Raw genomic sequence first — 14,822 nt, 5'->3', positions numbered from 1 at the left:
CAAGTGTTATCGGGCTGCAAAACACGGGGACGCCACAGCTCTTCAATCGCGGCTGTCTCAAGCCCGGCTGTCGGACCAGGCTCCACTGCAGACGGCACCCTGTACGGCCGCAGTGCTGCCTTGTCCTAGCCATACCTGATTCTTGCGTGGCCTTGCTGTGCTCCGATCTTTGACTACGCACGCATTGCCACATTCCGCACCCAGCCACACACACCCCGTTCCAGGGGGGACGCGCGGGGCAGGCCCCCCCTCAAGGGCCTCGTCCCGTCGCGGGGGGCTTGAGGGCTATACCTTGCACATTACGGTAGTCCCGCTCACTGCTGCTCGCTCCAACTGCGAGACGGACAGCTGCTACGATAAGTGCGCGGCACATGAAGCCTTGGCGTCTTACTGCAGGGTATCAAGCTTACACGCACAAAGCCTACCTGTCCTCCTTCTCGCCAGCCCTAACCAATCCCTTTCTGACTACTGGGCACTCCTAACGGCCCAGTCCCAGCTAATCAAAGACCTTCTCCCTACTTGTACAGACACACACCAGCTCATGTTGCCAAGCTCAGGCCCACACTGCCCGCTTACGGTACGCGAGCGCCTCCCATCAGTGATGGTGCCACCGGGTGCAGCACACATGTACACGCACTACCTGCCCTCTGCACACATGCCGGCGAAACCCAGTGGACAACACGCCCCGCACGCACGCAAGTACTACCGCAGCGACGCAGCAGACGCAGCGCCACCGCCAATCTCCATGAGGTATGGCATGTGCGCGTGTCGCGCCGCTGCTTGTTGGCCTCCTCCTCCTGCCCCTGCAAAGCCAGGTTGCGCTGGCGGCGCTTAATGGTGCGCCTCCACCGACTTCTTGCCGGACTTCCACTCCTTGTACATCTGTGGAAAATCATTACGAGGGTACCACCGTACAAATACTTGTAAGCGAGAGACAGGTGTAACTGTGCATCATGGTCACTGTGTAGGTAGGAAGGCTGGGCGGACAGGAGTTCGGCAGGTGTCACCGACGCATGGAATACAGACAGCGTCTATTGAGGTATCGTGGCACGCAAGGCCCGGCATTCGTAACATTTGCATACCGTGCTGGTGCTGGACTTCCCCTCGCGTCGCTTATATCGGATCTCGCCCGCTTTCCCACGCCCTCATGTGCAGACGGGCGGCGGGCCGCCCGCTCTCATCGTGCACCCGGGGGCTTACGGCCGCGCCAGCTCATCGTTTCAGCCTTTCTGTCCCAAGCACACGGCCTAGGAGCTAGACGCACACGGACGTGTAAAGTGACACGCACCTCCAGCGCCTTGTGCTTGTCGGTCTCGCACACCCAGGTGCCCTTCCAGCCTGTTTATTTGATGATATGCGAGGTACATACGTACTCATATTGTAACATGCACTGTCAAATACCCAGGCAGGAGTAACGCGGCAGTGTGCACAGCCCTGTGAGGCGGCCTGAAGAGCTGTTCCTAACCGCCCATCCCCCTCGGCCTGTAGGACCCACGCCACCGCATACACTGCTGCAAAGATCCTGCTGCTGCTGCTGCTGCTGCTGCTGCTGCTGCAGCTGTTGCTGTACGAGAGCTGTCAAAGTGCCCCCGTGGGCCAGCCGCTACGTAGTATCGCTGGAAAGACGTGCATGCCGTGCCGCAGTGTCGGCGCGTGCATCCGGCCTACGTCGTGCGCCAGCGCCATCAGGCCGCCTTCGCTGTCGCCCTATCCCGATTCTAACTAGCAAGCTCGCGCTTCCAGCCTGCTGTCAACCTGCTGCCACTCGTTCCTAGCCCGGTTCAGTCCACTGCTCACCCGAGGGGCACATCCCTGTCGAAGCGAGCAAGGTGCACACAAGCGTGGGAAGCGGTCAGCGCAAAAGCCGCAGAAGGTAGCCCGTTTCCGCCACGAAAGGCTCTCGCAGCCTTCAATGCAGTGCAGCCAATGCTCCACAGCTCACCGATGGTGGGAAAGGGAGGGTTGAACGGGAAGTTCACGTCGATGAGCAGGTTGATGCCGACCTGCGCGCCGATACGAGCCCTCATTCATTATCTACGCCTCATGCATGCATCCTGCTGCATGAAACAACTACCAGCGGGCCCCAGCTCCTGCTCAGTGCTTACCATCACGAAGGCAACGTGCCGCCTGCGCACAGAGCACCGACATGGAAATCAGCAGATGTAAGCATCAAACATGCTAAGCTCATAATGCGGTCTGGCGTGTCAGGCTGCTTGGACAGCACGAAACGGCGAGACCAAGCAGTCCCGCGACTCACAGAGCGACATATTGCCCCCGGCTCTTGATGTACTGCTTGAAGTAGCTATCATAGAGGCTGTAGTCGTAGAAGAACTTCTCAAAGCCCTTGCCAAGGAGCTGCCCGATAGCAGCGGACATTTTGCTGGGGGCTGTGGGCCTGGCGAGCTACGATACCTACTATGATCTACAAAGTACAACAGCTCCAAATCCGCATGGTGTAATAAGCGCGCGCAAATGCGGCACAGCGAGTCGGCCGAGATGGGTGTCGGATGGGTGGAGCCCTCTGCCTTCTCCACCTGAAAGGTTAAAATATCATGTGCTTACATTAAGTCAAGGCATGCAGCGGAACTTTTAAGAGCCTTGTGCCCGCCCAGCTGCACCCTTTTTTAGGCCCTTCGTCCTCGGACGCGCGGGCTGATTCATTGATAAGGCTTCAGAAGCTGCACGCAATGCGTATCAGCTGGAGATCAGTCGTGTCCCCAAGACGTGGTGGAAGTGAGCATCCTCGCTGTGCCGGGTTTGGCACGCCCTGGCACGCGGAACGTGCTTAACGGTGCTGGAGTGGCAATCCGGGCGGTCTGCTCGCTCCCCCGTGGCTACCAGACCCCCCATGGACAAAAAATTAATCGTCGTCATTCGTAGTATTCATACATAGAAAGGTGCTAGATTAGTAAGCGGGAAATGACCCAGCGCGTGGCTGAGCGCGTGGCGGCACAACAAGTACGTTTCTGCGAAGCCGCACAGAGTTAAGCCCAAGCGGCCCAGCTTGACATGTTTGGGCTTGAAAGAAATTGAAAACAAGCTCGCGAGAAACCCGACAGCAGGTGATTCCGTTCAATCCCCAAGACTTGCGACTTGCCCGCTGATAAGTCTGTGTTCGCTCATTTGATGCTTATCAACATTAAATAACTGACAACTTGATAGTATCTGCGCCCGCGGCTCTGACCATTGGCAGAATTATCGCAGTTCCTTGTTATTGGGGGGCTTCCGCGCGAACATGTTGCAATCCTGTGAGCGGTAGTAGCAGACGCGTATTAGAGCAGGCTAGGAGGAAGGGCCGGCCAGCTCTTCCTCCTCGGAGAGATGGCGTCGGACGCGGACGTGCACCTCTCTTTCGCACCGGCGATAGCGGGAGGCGATGTTATTCCGCTGACTCTATTGAGGCGGGTACTGTCGAAAATACCAGAGGGGCTTCCTGGGGTACCAGCTCCCGCACTCGACGATGGCGCGGTGGGGGTACCTGCGGCGAGCGTCCATCAACTCCTGTTCGCGGGGCCCGGCGTGCGCAGCCGGCTCTCTCTGCGCCAGCGTTGCTGGCTGCGTGATGCTGTCATGCAGCCACCCGCCTCAGAGTCCGGCTCGCATGCGGCGGCAGGCGCTGGCGGCCCGTCCCCAACCAAGCTCCCCAACGGGCCTACCGCAAATGGCTCCCCAGCAGCCAACGGGGCCACCGCCGTGGACCGCAGAAACGGCGACGGCGCCTGCCGCATTAGCGCCGCCGCCGCCAGCGGCAGCGCCGCAGCCACCCTCGGCAGCCCGTCGCGGCTGGTGTGGCTGTGGCGCGTGGCCATGCCCAACGCGCGCAGCAACTACTGGGCCTCCAGCTTCAAGCCTCTGGAGGGCTTCGTGGAGTTCCCAGCGGAGTGGCTGGGCCGGGCGCTGGCGCTGCCCGCCGCCTCTAAGGACGAGGTGCGCGCCGTCAACGCCTGCCGCGACGCGCTGCTGGCGGCGGCGCACCACGGCGACACGGACGCACTCACGCTGCTGGCGCGGGACAGCAAGCACTTCCGGTGAGGGGCGGCGTGTGGTGTGGTGCACGGTCGCAGCGTCTCGAGGTTGTGTAACAGGGGGGGACGGAGCTTGTTTGAACCGCGCCAGCGACCAACAGAAGACGCTGCGAAGGACTCGGCCCTTGACAAGATGATAGGGCTGTAGTCGCGCCCAACCCAAGATTGGCCTAGAACCAGACCCTGGGAGTAAGGGTTAAGACCACAAGCGCATCATGGGCAGCCTTGCTGCTGCGTGTGTCCTGCGTCATGCGGTCACCCGCCTGCTTCCGCCTCGCTTCCACACCGCGCAGGCAACACACGCTCTCAAACGGCGGCGCCGGCCGCGATCTCGTCCTGGCCGACCTCACCTGGGCCTACATGCGCGGCCTCGTGGAGCGGCCGCTGCTGGTCTGGATGTTCGCACCCAGCCCCTCACACGCCGCCGCTGCCGAAGACGACACGGCCTCGGCCGCGGCGGGCTCGCCCGACGGCGGCGGCTCGTGGCCGCCGGGGCCCTTCGCGGACTGGGCGGCGGGCAGTGACGTGCCGCTCCTGGCGGCGGCGGTGTGCCACAAGTGGGCAGGCGAGTCGGAGGCGGCCACTGAGGCGCTGCTGGACTCCCTCGCGGGTGAGGGCGGCTGCGCGCGCGCGTGCTTGTCAGGAAAACAATAAGAGGGTCGACACTGTGCAAGCGAACATCGGGTTGCAACCGGTAATTTACCTGGCGTGCTGCGCGCAAGTGTGCAGCTATGCCTGTGGCAGCTGCAGCACTAGCGGTGGGAACGGCGGAGTTGGGAAGCGTGCAGCACGTGGGTTGCACGCACGCCGCACGAAGCTGACAGCCCTGCACAGGGCGTCCGAGCGCTCTGTTCGGAACATCTGGGCCTACTGCCTGACCCACATCGGTAACCGCATTCCTGCCCCCCCCCCCCTCCCGCTGCCAGACCTTGGGTTTGGCTTCCAGCCCAGCGGCCGCACCTTCCTGGCGGCGGTGCGGCAGCTGGCGGAGGGCGGCGTGGGCGAGGTGTTCGTGCGCTGGCTGTTGGCCAGAAGCTGCCCCGTGGGGCCGGTGAGTTTGGGGAGTATGGGGCTACTGGCCGGGCCGGGCCGGCCGCGGTGTAGGGTAGCTGGCTTCGATGTTCCGGTCCTGGTGCCGCTGGATGCCCCGCGTGCAGCACCTCCTCTGTGAACCCGTTCTGAGGCAGCCGCTGGCGCTGCACGGCGCGGGCTGTACCCCGGCCTTGTACGCAACCCGCCCGCATGCTGCCTGACCACCCGCTGAACCCGCTGCCGCGCAGGAGGGCTGGGCCTACGTCTCTGCCGTGGGGCTGGGCGCGTACGGCGGCCGTGCCGAGGGCGAGCTGCCCGACCTCAACCCCCGACAGCGCAAAACCCTGGACACGCTCGAGGCCCTGGGCGCCCCCGTGCGGGCGCCCGCGGGGTCGCACTCCGCCCACAACTCCCCCGGACACGGCTCTCAGCCGCAACCCGGCTCGCCCGTGCATCCCCTGCAAGCGTCCCATCCGCATCTGAAGGACCCCGCGTCGGCGTCGCACACGCCGCCGTCGCCACGCGCGCCACGCACGCCCACGCTCTCGCCGCCCTCGTCCTCCGCGCCCTCCACCTCGGCGCCCGGCGCTCTCTCCTCCGCCTCAACGGCGGCGCCGCAGCGCAAGAGCCCGCTGGGCTGCTTCGGCCCGTGCTTCGGCGGCAGCGCCGCCGTCATTGACGCCGCCACCGCAGCCGACCTTGAAGCCGGCGCCGCCAGCCCGCGGAGCGGCGCCAGCGGTGTCACCGTCGGCGCCGCCGGTAGCGCCTCGGCGAAGCGGAGCGGCGGCGGCGCAGCCGCCGCCGCGGCTGCTGCTGCAGGCGGCGCCTCCGCCACTGCTGTTACCGGCGGCGGCGGCGTGTCGGCGGCCCTGGGAGCGCTGCTGGAGTCGCTGCCAGCAGACTGTTTGGCGGTGGGCGGCCCCAGCGCGCGGCCGGGCCGGGCGTTCGGCGGGCTGCGAGCGCTGGTGGAGCAACTGGCCGTGTACAAGACCGCGCAGGCCGTGGCGGTGCGTGAGGGAAAGGGAGGACCGTGGGGGGGAGGTGGCGGGGCGGGGAGGGAAGGGGAAGGCAGCACGGTAGGGAAGGGAAGGGAGGGAGGGGGAGGGAGGGGGAGGTGATGATGATCACGAGTTTGCTGCGTGTGCCTTGGCCTGGTCGCGCAGGAGGCGGTGTCGGCGGCGCGCTCGGCGGAGGCGCACTCGGCCGAGGTGCTCTCCTGCTGGGAGCGCGCGCAGGACGGCCTGGACCGTGGCAACAACATGGCGGCGCACGTGGACACACAGCGCGCCGCCGCTGCCTGGGAGTCCCTGTGCCGCGACGCGTCGGCGGCGCACCACGCCTCGCTGGCGGCGGCGCGCAGCGCCAGCGCCGCCGCGGCCGGCGGCGCCGGCGCCAGTGAGGAGGACGAGGATGACATGGTGGTGGCGGCGGAGGCGGCGGAGGCGGCGGCGCACGCGCGCAAGGTGGCGGAGGAGGCGGGCCAGGCGGCGGCGGAGCAGGCGGTGAATGCGGCGGCGCCGCCGCCGCACCTCGTCCGCGACCCGGCCACCATGGCGGCGCTGGCGGCGCAGCAGCACCAGCAGCAATACATGGGCGGCGGCGGCGGCGGCGGCGGCGGAGCTGGCGGCGGCGGACAGCAGCGCACGGCGGCATTTGAGGCGGCGTCGCTGGCGGCACAGGAGGCCACGCGCGGCATGTTCCTTGGCGCCGCCGTCGGCAGCGGCGCCGCCGGCGGCGGCAACCGCGGCGCCGCCATGGAGCGGATGTGGGCCGCCGCCAACGGCGACTGGGAGACAGTGGCGGCGGGCGAGGGGCCATTCCACCACCACGGCCAGCACCAAGGCGGCGGCGGAGGCGGCGGCGGCGGGGGCATGCCTGCAGACACGCCCGAGTTTTACGGCATGGAGGGAGATGAGGGCCTCGGCATGGGCGGGCCGCACAGCGGCGGGCCAGGCGACCCCAACGTTGTCGGCGGCGGCGGCGGGCCTGGCGGCGGCGGACATGGCGGCGAGCTGGCCGGCGGCGGCATGGGCGGCAGCGGCGGTGGCGGCATGATGGGCGGCGGCGACGGCATGGGTGGAATGGGCGGCGGCCACATGGGCTTCGACCACATGGGCGGCGGCGGCGGCATGGGCGGCGGCGGCATGGGAGCAATGGGCATGGGTGGTGGTGGTGTGGGCGGTGTGATGGAGGAGCACTTGGGCTCAGACGGCGAGGAGACAGGCGGGCCCGGCAGCGGCCTAGGCATGGGCATGGGCGGAATGGGCATGGGCGGCGAGTACGGCGGGGGCCACATGGGGCAACCGCTGCACATGGGCGGCGGCGGTGGCGGCGGCGGCGGCCCGATGGGGCAAGGGTACGGCGGCATGGGGGGCGGCGGGTACGGCGGCGGTGACGGCGGGTATGGCAGCCCAGCTGGCCATATGGGCGAGGGCGGGTATGGCGGCGGCGACAGCGGGTACGGCGGCGGTCCAGGTGGCGGCGGCGGCGGCGGCATGATGGGCGGGCCGCCCGGTATGGGCATGGCCCCCGTACAGGAGGCGGGCGGCCCGGGCAGTGGCTACGGCGGGCCCGGCAGCGGTTACGGCGGCGGGCCTGAGAGTGCCGGCTATGGCGGTCAGGGCGGCTCAGGCAGCGATTACGACAACCCAGGTAGTGGGTACGGCGGCGGCCCAGGCAGCGGGTACGGCGGGCCGGGCAGCGGGTACGGCGGACCGGGCATGGAGGGCGGCGGGCCGGGCACTGGCTACGGCGGCGGGCAGCAGGGAGTGCAGCATTACTGAGCGCTGCTTGCTGTGCGGCTCGGATAGTCCCGCCAGGTTGCGCCCAGCAGTTGGCAAAGCGCAGTACTGTTGGCGGGCGATTGGCCACGGCGCCGTGTGTAGCCGCCGCGCGGCTTTGGCTGGGTCGTGATATAGGGTGAGGAACTCCACAGAATAGTGAAGTATGAGCGAGCACAGATACGGGTATGCGGGCACATTGGGATTGTGTTCGCGGTAAGCATCGGCATCGCCATCAGCATCGAGCGCTGGTGCACCGGCTGTTGTGCGGAGGGTGCCGGACAGGACAGAAACGGCTCTGGTGTGGGCGTGTGTAGGTTTGCATAGCACGTGAGCGGAGTGAGTGAGCAGCAAGATGCGGTTCAGACCCTGAAAGCTTTCAGCCGGGTCAGCAGGGAGCTGGCAAGCCATTTCGCTTGGTAGCAGATCAATGTCATGTGTAAGGTTCTTTTGGATAGGAGCTGAGTGTGACGGAGGCGGGCGTGTCTTGTGTGGGCGTGGGCGTTATGACGACGCAGGCGCAAGACGCCTGCGCATGCATCGAGGCGGAGGGAATTAGCAGTTGGTACCGCATGCGACACAGGTTGGATGCTTGCTTTCGGCAGCCAGGGCGTTTCCATCGTGGTGCTGGTCTTTCCGCATGCCTGCGGTGCGCCCGCTGCCCAGTAAGAGGCTGTGCATGAGTGTTGTTGAGGTGCAATACCAATAAATAATGCGCGCGACGCGCCGATGCGATGGACACAACTAGGCCACAAGGCATGAAGGGGGCGGATGCACGGGCCGTGGCGGCGTGGCCGCACGATGGCGCCACAGCTAGGAGCACGAGGGTCGGGGGGGGGGGGGGCGGGGTTGCGGCCTGTGTGGGCTTTGCAGGTCGGCACGGCCGGAGCAAACGGCTGTGCAGGCATGCACTTGAATGTTTGCAGGAGCCTGGCCCTCATACGCTGCCACCGTGTAGCTACCTTGCAGTCAGGAAGTGTCCGGTGGATTGCTATGCACATGGCTGCTGTGAAGCACGCTGCATAATGGTTTGAGTTAGGACATGAGTACGCTTTTTTGCCGGCCGGCCTGTTGTTTGCGGAACGGTGGCGGGGCCTGTTCTTGGTTCAGATGCGCATGAGGGTCGTCACGCCTTGTCTACGTTACCGCGGGGGTTTGGCTGTCCCTTGCGGTGTCATTGCAGTAGGGTTCGGGGCGGGGGAGACCGGGGAGGAAGTCGGGCAGGGGTGAACGCCGATGTTGCATGCATGCGGTGTTGAGCACCATGCGTGTCAATGAGATGAGCCAGCAGTGAGGTGTGTGCAGGAGCACAGGGACGTGTGTGTCGTCGCAGCACATGTGCTTGTGCGGCGGGGTGGCGTGAGCTGTCCAGAACTTGTGCTATGGCCGTGAGCGTGGTCCCGGCTTGCATGCTGTGCACTGTCCACGTACTGTCATGGTGAGGGTATCCTGGCAAAGAGTTTAAGCATCGGGTGATCGGGAAGTGTGATCGAGTGTCCCCGGTCGCCCAGCGACGGTGCTGTGGCCACACTGGCTGAGGACACGCAAGGCGTCCGGAGTAAGGTCGTAAGGAATGCGCGCATCTGCACTGTAACCGCGTGCCCTCGAATTGTGTGCCCAGCTTCCTGCACATGACGTTCTGCTACTGGAAACGCGTTTCGCATATGCATGCGCATGCATACACGCAGTCTTGGCTATTGACGAGCCCGAAAAGCGCACAGGTGCAACCGGGCTCTGCTTGGCCTTTGGGTCAGGACCTTGGCAACCGGGAGGCAACTCAGGGCAACTCCTCTGCATATGCACCTGCGTGATCGGGGGAGGTCTGGGGTGGCTCGGCATTAGAGGCAGTCCTGTGTGTGTGGGGGGGGATTTATTCCAAAGCCCCTGAAACTCCCTGAACCGCTGTGCTCCAGGGGCTCCGCTGAGGTGCGAGGGCTGGCAGTTGGCGAAGCGAGGAACCTGTACGTGGTGTGGCCAGTTTTCTGTACACGAGATTTGCAACAGACTATAGTTCAGCTCGCATTGCAGTAAGCTGTCTGATGCAGGATATCCTCCAGCGCAAAGACCATGCTTCAAAGCCGCTTCGCAAGGCCGGCAATCTTGCTTGCAGTCATCGCATTCCTGCTATCAGCAGCAACAATCCATGCACATGCAGCTGCGGGCCTGCGAGTGCACAGCCTCTCGCCGCGGTCGGGAGCTGGGCCCATGCCCACGCTCGCCAAGCAGCTTGAAGCGCTGGGCTCACAGCTCGGCCGCCATCAGCGGAAGCTGGCAAATATCCAGAAAGATATCCGTCGGCTAAGAGCCCAGGTGCTTGGGTCTTTCGCCCGGTCTACTGGGCCCCATCTAATTTTACATGGGAAGAAGAAAAGGAAGACGACAGCCGCCCACCCCCACCCCACCTTTCCCGCGTGCGCGCTCTCTTCCACGATCCTTCAAGTCGACAAACTACGTCGCTGCAACACACCGCTCCACGCACCAACCTGCGCCAACCGCCTCACGTGCGCTGCAGGTTGCGGAGCTGAGCAGCAACCGCTCAAGCTCACCAGGAGGCGACCATGGCGGTGACCTCGCGGCCGCAGCCGTTACCATCATTTCAAACCTGGCAGCCATCACCGCCGCATCGCCGTCAGGGCAGGGATGGGCTTCAAAGCCCCCGCTGCTGCTACCCCTCACCGCGGGCGGTGGCAGCTGGACGCCCCTGGGCAACCTGAGCGAGGGGAGCGTGTCGGGCGCGCCGTTCCGGGGCCGCAGCGACCACGGGGTAAGGCAGGCGGCACTGCAGCATGAGGAGGGTGGCTTGCTAAACCATTGCTAGTGAGAGCAAACGGTGACTGCATGTCGTCCTGGCGCGATGCTGACGCACCCGCCCGTACGTTAGTTGGCACACACAGATGGTGGCGCACGGCAAGTACGTGTACGTGATCGGCGGGTACGGCACAGTGGCGGGCGGCTCCGGATCCTCACCCGGGCTCGGATCTGGATCTGGATCCGAGGTGGTGCTGGACGAGATGGTCCGGTACGACACCGAGACAGGGCTGTGGGAGCTGATGGCGCGGATGCCCGAGCGCAGGTGCGTGTTCATAAGTCATGACTCATGAGGACTTGATGAAGTAGCATGGGTGGCAGCTGACACGGCATGACAGAGGCTCCCCCCGACCACACTGGCATCACAACCGTTACACGCACGCTACCGCCAGCTGCCACCGGCCCACAGCCCTGTCTCCCACTCCCACGGCGCTACCGTCTGCGTGCTCGTCCGCGTCCCGTTCCTCCCGTACACCCCGCATGCAGGTGCCGCTTCGCCACGGCGCTGCTCGGCGATGCCATCTACGTCATCGCGGGCACGGCTCTGGCCGGGTTCCAAGGCGGCCCCAGCGACTCGGTGCTTGTCTACAACATCACCGCAAACACTTGGACTGTGGGGCCGCGGCTGGTGGCACCGCGCATCGACGCCTGCGCGGCAGCGCTGGACGGCAAGGTGTGTGTGCTGGACGACGGCGCGCGGGAAAGAGCGTGCATTACACACTACGGAGCGGTCGTGTGGCTTTACATACCGGCAGTAGTAGGGCAGTACAGGCGCATGCCTGTGTACGGCATATACCGTCGTGAAGTGCCGCCTGCTCCGGTACTTGCTCGTTCAGTTGCGGCCTCCCACTTTTGCGCTGCATGGGCTTCCAGTGACCCCAGTGACCCTTCACACAGGTCTACGTCTTCGGCGGCTATGACCCCGCGTATGTGTCCCTGAGCAGCGTGGAAGTGCTGGAGGTGGCAGGGACTGGCGGCGGCAGCGGCAGCGGCGCCGGCGCCGCCCGGGGTAACGGCTCTGCATCTGTCTGGAGGCTGCTGCCGCAGGACAGCTGGATGACTGAGCCACGGTGCGCGGGTGCCATGGAAACGTACAGCACGGCAGTGATCCCGCGGCTTATTTCTGCGGCGTGAACGCGGGTGCTCCAGACCTATATTGTTCCCTAGGCTCAGGACACGGGGGGATGGATGTGTGTGCACGCCAAGGCTCGCTCTGCACCGACCTCGTCTGCCCATCTACCAAAACCGCAAAAGCAGCATGGACTCTCTCTCTCTCGATAATCTCTCCTTGTGCTTTACTTACACATCTGCAGGGCCGACTGCCGAGCCGTGGTCGTGACGCCTCCCCCGCTGCCGCGGAAGCCGACCACCGCTGCTACAGCAGCCTCTCCCTCCTACAGCCCCGCTCCAGCCACCGCCACCGCTGCACCCGTGATTGTGGTGGCGGGGGGTGTGCAGTACTTCACTCCCGCCAACAAGTCGTGCGACGGCCTGCTGTGGGTCAACTGCTACCGCATGCTGCGCAGCGTGCACGTGAGCGAGGGGTGTGCGGCTCAAGGCGGTCACGATGCACACGTGCTGTGTGCATATGTACGTGCTTAGGAAACACCAGGGGAAGGGTTTGTGTGCGCGCGCGCGTGTGTGTGTGTGTGTGTCAGTGGCTGCGGTGTGCCGCCCGCGCGCAGGGTTACTGCAAAGTGGCGTCTGACACAGGCCATGCGCCAGCACAAGCAGATAGAGGGCGCGACATGACGGCCATGGTTGACTGATTAGGTGAACCCCGTGCGCCTATTGCTCCCAGGTGTTTGACCCCAGGCAAGCTTTGCTCGCGGCAAGCACCGGTACCGGCACGGGCACCGGTACCGGCACGGGCACCGGTACCGGCACGGGCACTGGCACCAGCAGTGGTGGGGCTGCAGGTGGCGGCCGCGGCTGGCGGGCACTGGCGCCCATGCTGTGGCCGCGTGCCGACTTCGGCCTGGCGGTAAGGGCCGTGGTCACGCGACGGGGGACTTGTTGCGCTGTTTTGGGAGCTGTCCTAAGTGTGGCAGCTATCGTGCGTTCGCAATCGCATCGCATGTCCCAGTCAGCAGCCGACTTCCTGATGGTCGCAAAACCGTCCGTGGAATGCCACCACGCGCCGCGCTGGCCTGGGGCACCTGCTGGTGCGCACCCATACATTATGCAATCATCATGCCACGCCACATCCGGCTGTTCGCTGTGTACATCATCACCTGTGTGCAGGTGCTGCCAGGCGGTCGGCTGCTGGCGGCGGGCGGCGAGTGGGGCAACGGGGCCTCCTTCCAGCTTGCACGGCAGCAGGTGGAGGAGTTCAGCTGGGGCGGGCCGGGCGGCGCCGGCGGCCCTGATGCCGCCAGGGGCGTGTGGGTGGCAAAGGCGCCACTGCCCGAGGCCCGCTTCCGGTGCGCGTGGGCTTGGGTGACATGCAGGGACTCGCGGCGTGCCCTCACCTTCCTTGCACTTCCTATCTACTTGTGTCGTGTGTGGCTGAAGCCTGTGCTCACAACGGAGTGCGGTCGAGGGCAAATGGAGGGCGTATGATGGGCACCTACTTGATTCTGACACGTGTGTATCAGTGCCGCAGCTCTACTGCTGTGCCGTACCGCGCTCGCAACCGGCCGTAAACATACCTGCCGTACACACACCCGCAGGACTGAGCTGGTGTACGTGGGTGGCGGCGCCGCCATCACGTTGGGCGGCGTGCCCACATGCGGCCGCACCCCAAACGGCCGCATGGCGGACGCCGATGCCTGTTACCGCAAATACTCAGCCACTGGCTTCACATACCACGACGACCAATACGCGGCCGCCGCCGCTACCGCGGCCCTGGCTCAGAGTTCTTTGGATGTGGCTGGCGGTGGCGGCTCCATGGATTCGGGGGATGCCGATGATGCAGCGGGGGCTAGGGAAGCTGTGGAGGCGGTGACGGCACTGCTCCCGCAGCTGTTCGCTGCATTGTACAACGATACCCATGGTGACCTGTAGCTTGGGCACTTCAAATCAATGAAACCGAGAGTTGTGAGCACGCCTGCGTGTGGAGCGGCGATGCGCATATCTACAATGGCAGGGTCCCAGATGATGGGTGCAGAAACGCTAGGCAAGTTTCGAATGATATAATACATGACGCTTGTATGCTCAATGTGTGATCAAATGCGTGCCTGAAGTGCGGCGTTTTGGGAAATGATGTTTGATTGCACTCGTGTGCATGCTAGCATAACGTATGACCGTGCAGATCTTGGCAGGAGGCGCGTTTTGAGCGCAGGGCGACTGGGGTGTGTCCAAAAGCGTGTACCGGTATGTTGGCACGGCGTTTTTGTATGGCGTGCCCTGGTGCAATGCATGCAAGGGGATAAACGCTGTGTGCCTGCGGCTTGCAGCTGTCCGTCGCCACTCAACAATCTCACGCGCGTAGTCTGACTGACTGACACGGAGGCGTACGGCAAGAGGTGCGGTGCCGACGGTGCGGCCCTGCAAGCTATTTCTTGACCCTTGCTAGCAAGCGAGGGCGCGTTGCTCCGATTCCCACACGCCAGGTTGTGTGGCACTGGCTCTGAGAGAGCGGGTCGGGTACCGAGGCTGGGCAGGGGCGACGGGACAGGGCACGGGAAGCAAGTAGCCGATGTAGCTGAGTGCCTGGATCCTGATAAACATGTTACACCCAGCACAGTCGCCCATGCTCTGCATCGCGAGTGTGGCGTTGCGGTGTGTCTGGTAGTGCTATCGCCTGGCCGGGTGCCCGGAGCGTGAGGAATGCGCATCAGCAAACTTTCAGCCAGCCAGCAACTTTTCGGTACAGTAACTCCGGCGTTCGACCAGCCGCGCACTCCTGCCCTGCCGTTGCAAATTGTTTGCCATCTTCTGGGGTCTGGGAATCAGCTGCACCCTGCGGGACTTCACCAACCTGCCTTCACGCTGTCCCATCGCACGCCCATGCTACAACGAATAACGTCGTCCCCGCGCCAACGATTACCGAGGCGAGGCAGGGGTGAGGTCTGGGCACCAGCGCTGGCGGGCGCCCAGGGCGCCGGAGAAGATGGTGCGGCCGCCGGGGCGCAGCAGCAGCAGCCTGCACGCGAGGGGCACATGCGTGTGCAAGGGCACCTGCATCGAACCCCCGCGGCCCGCATGGGGCATTCGGCGAGTCGGTCCGGGCCAG

At 64.9% G+C, this 14,822-nt stretch overlaps 3 protein-coding genes across 4 annotated transcripts; 2 read left to right on the top strand and 1 right to left on the bottom strand.

Moving 5' to 3' along the window:
* Positions 1–286: 286 nt before the first annotated feature.
* On the bottom strand, positions 287–2,760 carry CHLRE_09g395350v5 (uncharacterized protein). Its single transcript, XM_043065751.1, has 6 exons — positions 2,258–2,760; positions 2,106–2,127; positions 1,925–2,003; positions 1,798–1,812; positions 1,289–1,338; positions 287–882 (listed from the first exon to the last, which is right to left on the bottom strand). The coding sequence occupies exons 1-6, from the start codon at positions 2,374–2,376 to the stop codon at positions 832–834; spliced, it is 336 nt and encodes a 111-aa protein (XP_042920916.1). The 5' UTR covers positions 2,377–2,760; the 3' UTR covers positions 287–831.
* Positions 2,761–2,860: 100 nt separating this feature from the next.
* CHLRE_09g395400v5 (uncharacterized protein) lies at positions 2,861–9,443 on the top strand. The gene is made up of 5 exons (XM_043065754.1): positions 2,861–4,028; positions 4,319–4,635; positions 4,952–5,076; positions 5,306–6,064; positions 6,221–9,443. Exons 1-5 carry the CDS (start codon positions 3,322–3,324, stop codon positions 7,838–7,840), a joined length of 3,528 nt encoding a protein of 1,175 aa, XP_042920915.1. The 5' UTR covers positions 2,861–3,321; the 3' UTR covers positions 7,841–9,443.
* Positions 9,444–9,750: 307 nt separating this feature from the next.
* Positions 9,751–14,316, top strand: CHLRE_09g395450v5 (uncharacterized protein). Of its 2 annotated transcripts, none has more exons than XM_043065757.1 (9): positions 9,751–10,147; positions 10,350–10,601; positions 10,732–10,910; positions 11,132–11,318; positions 11,543–11,715; positions 11,959–12,178; positions 12,447–12,629; positions 12,890–13,068; positions 13,318–14,316. In XM_043065757.1, exons 1-9 carry the CDS (start codon positions 10,043–10,045, stop codon positions 13,649–13,651), a joined length of 1,812 nt encoding a protein of 603 aa, XP_042920913.1. In that variant the 5' UTR covers positions 9,751–10,042; the 3' UTR covers positions 13,652–14,316. The 2 variants fall into 2 exon arrangements, with proteins under 2 accessions (XP_042920913.1, XP_042920914.1); XM_043065756.1 differs by having other exon boundaries at positions 10,350–10,606; positions 10,719–10,910.
* Positions 14,317–14,822: the final 506 nt, after the last annotated feature.

This window comes from Chlamydomonas reinhardtii, chromosome 9 (genome assembly GCF_000002595.2).
Source record: "Chlamydomonas reinhardtii strain CC-503 cw92 mt+ chromosome 9, whole genome shotgun sequence".
Taxonomy (NCBI): domain Eukaryota; kingdom Viridiplantae; phylum Chlorophyta; class Chlorophyceae; order Chlamydomonadales; family Chlamydomonadaceae; genus Chlamydomonas; species Chlamydomonas reinhardtii.
Note: the sequence above shows the minus strand (reverse complement) of the source record. Positions and strands in the feature narration are given on the sequence as shown.

Excerpts from the sequence above, each read along its gene's own strand:
- CHLRE_09g395350v5 (XM_043065751.1), bottom strand. The coding sequence starts at position 2,376 with ATGTCCGCTGCTATCGGGCAGCTCCTTGGCAAGGGCTTTGAGAAGTTC. Across the intron at positions 2,128-2,257 it reads CGGGGGCAATATGTCGCTCT|GCGGCACGTTGCCTTCGTGA; the intron begins GTGAGTCGCGGG and ends CTCTGTGCGCAG. Across the intron at positions 883-1,288 it reads ACAAGCACAAGGCGCTGGAG|ATGTACAAGGAGTGGAAGTC; the intron begins GTGCGTGTCACT and ends GATTTTCCACAG.
- CHLRE_09g395400v5 (XM_043065754.1), top strand. The coding sequence starts at position 3,322 with ATGGCGTCGGACGCGGACGTGCACCTCTCTTTCGCACCGGCGATAGCG. Across the intron at positions 4,029-4,318 it reads CGGGACAGCAAGCACTTCCG|GCAACACACGCTCTCAAACG; the intron begins GTGAGGGGCGGC and ends CACACCGCGCAG. Across the intron at positions 4,636-4,951 it reads GCTGCTGGACTCCCTCGCGG|ACCTTGGGTTTGGCTTCCAG; the intron begins GTGAGGGCGGCT and ends TCCCGCTGCCAG.
- CHLRE_09g395450v5 (XM_043065756.1), top strand. The coding sequence starts at position 10,043 with ATGCCCACGCTCGCCAAGCAGCTTGAAGCGCTGGGCTCACAGCTCGGC. Across the intron at positions 10,607-10,718 it reads CGCAGCGACCACGGGGTAAG|TTGGCACACACAGATGGTGG; the intron begins GCAGGCGGCACT and ends CCCGTACGTTAG. Across the intron at positions 12,179-12,446 it reads GCATGCTGCGCAGCGTGCAC|GTGTTTGACCCCAGGCAAGC; the intron begins GTGAGCGAGGGG and ends TATTGCTCCCAG.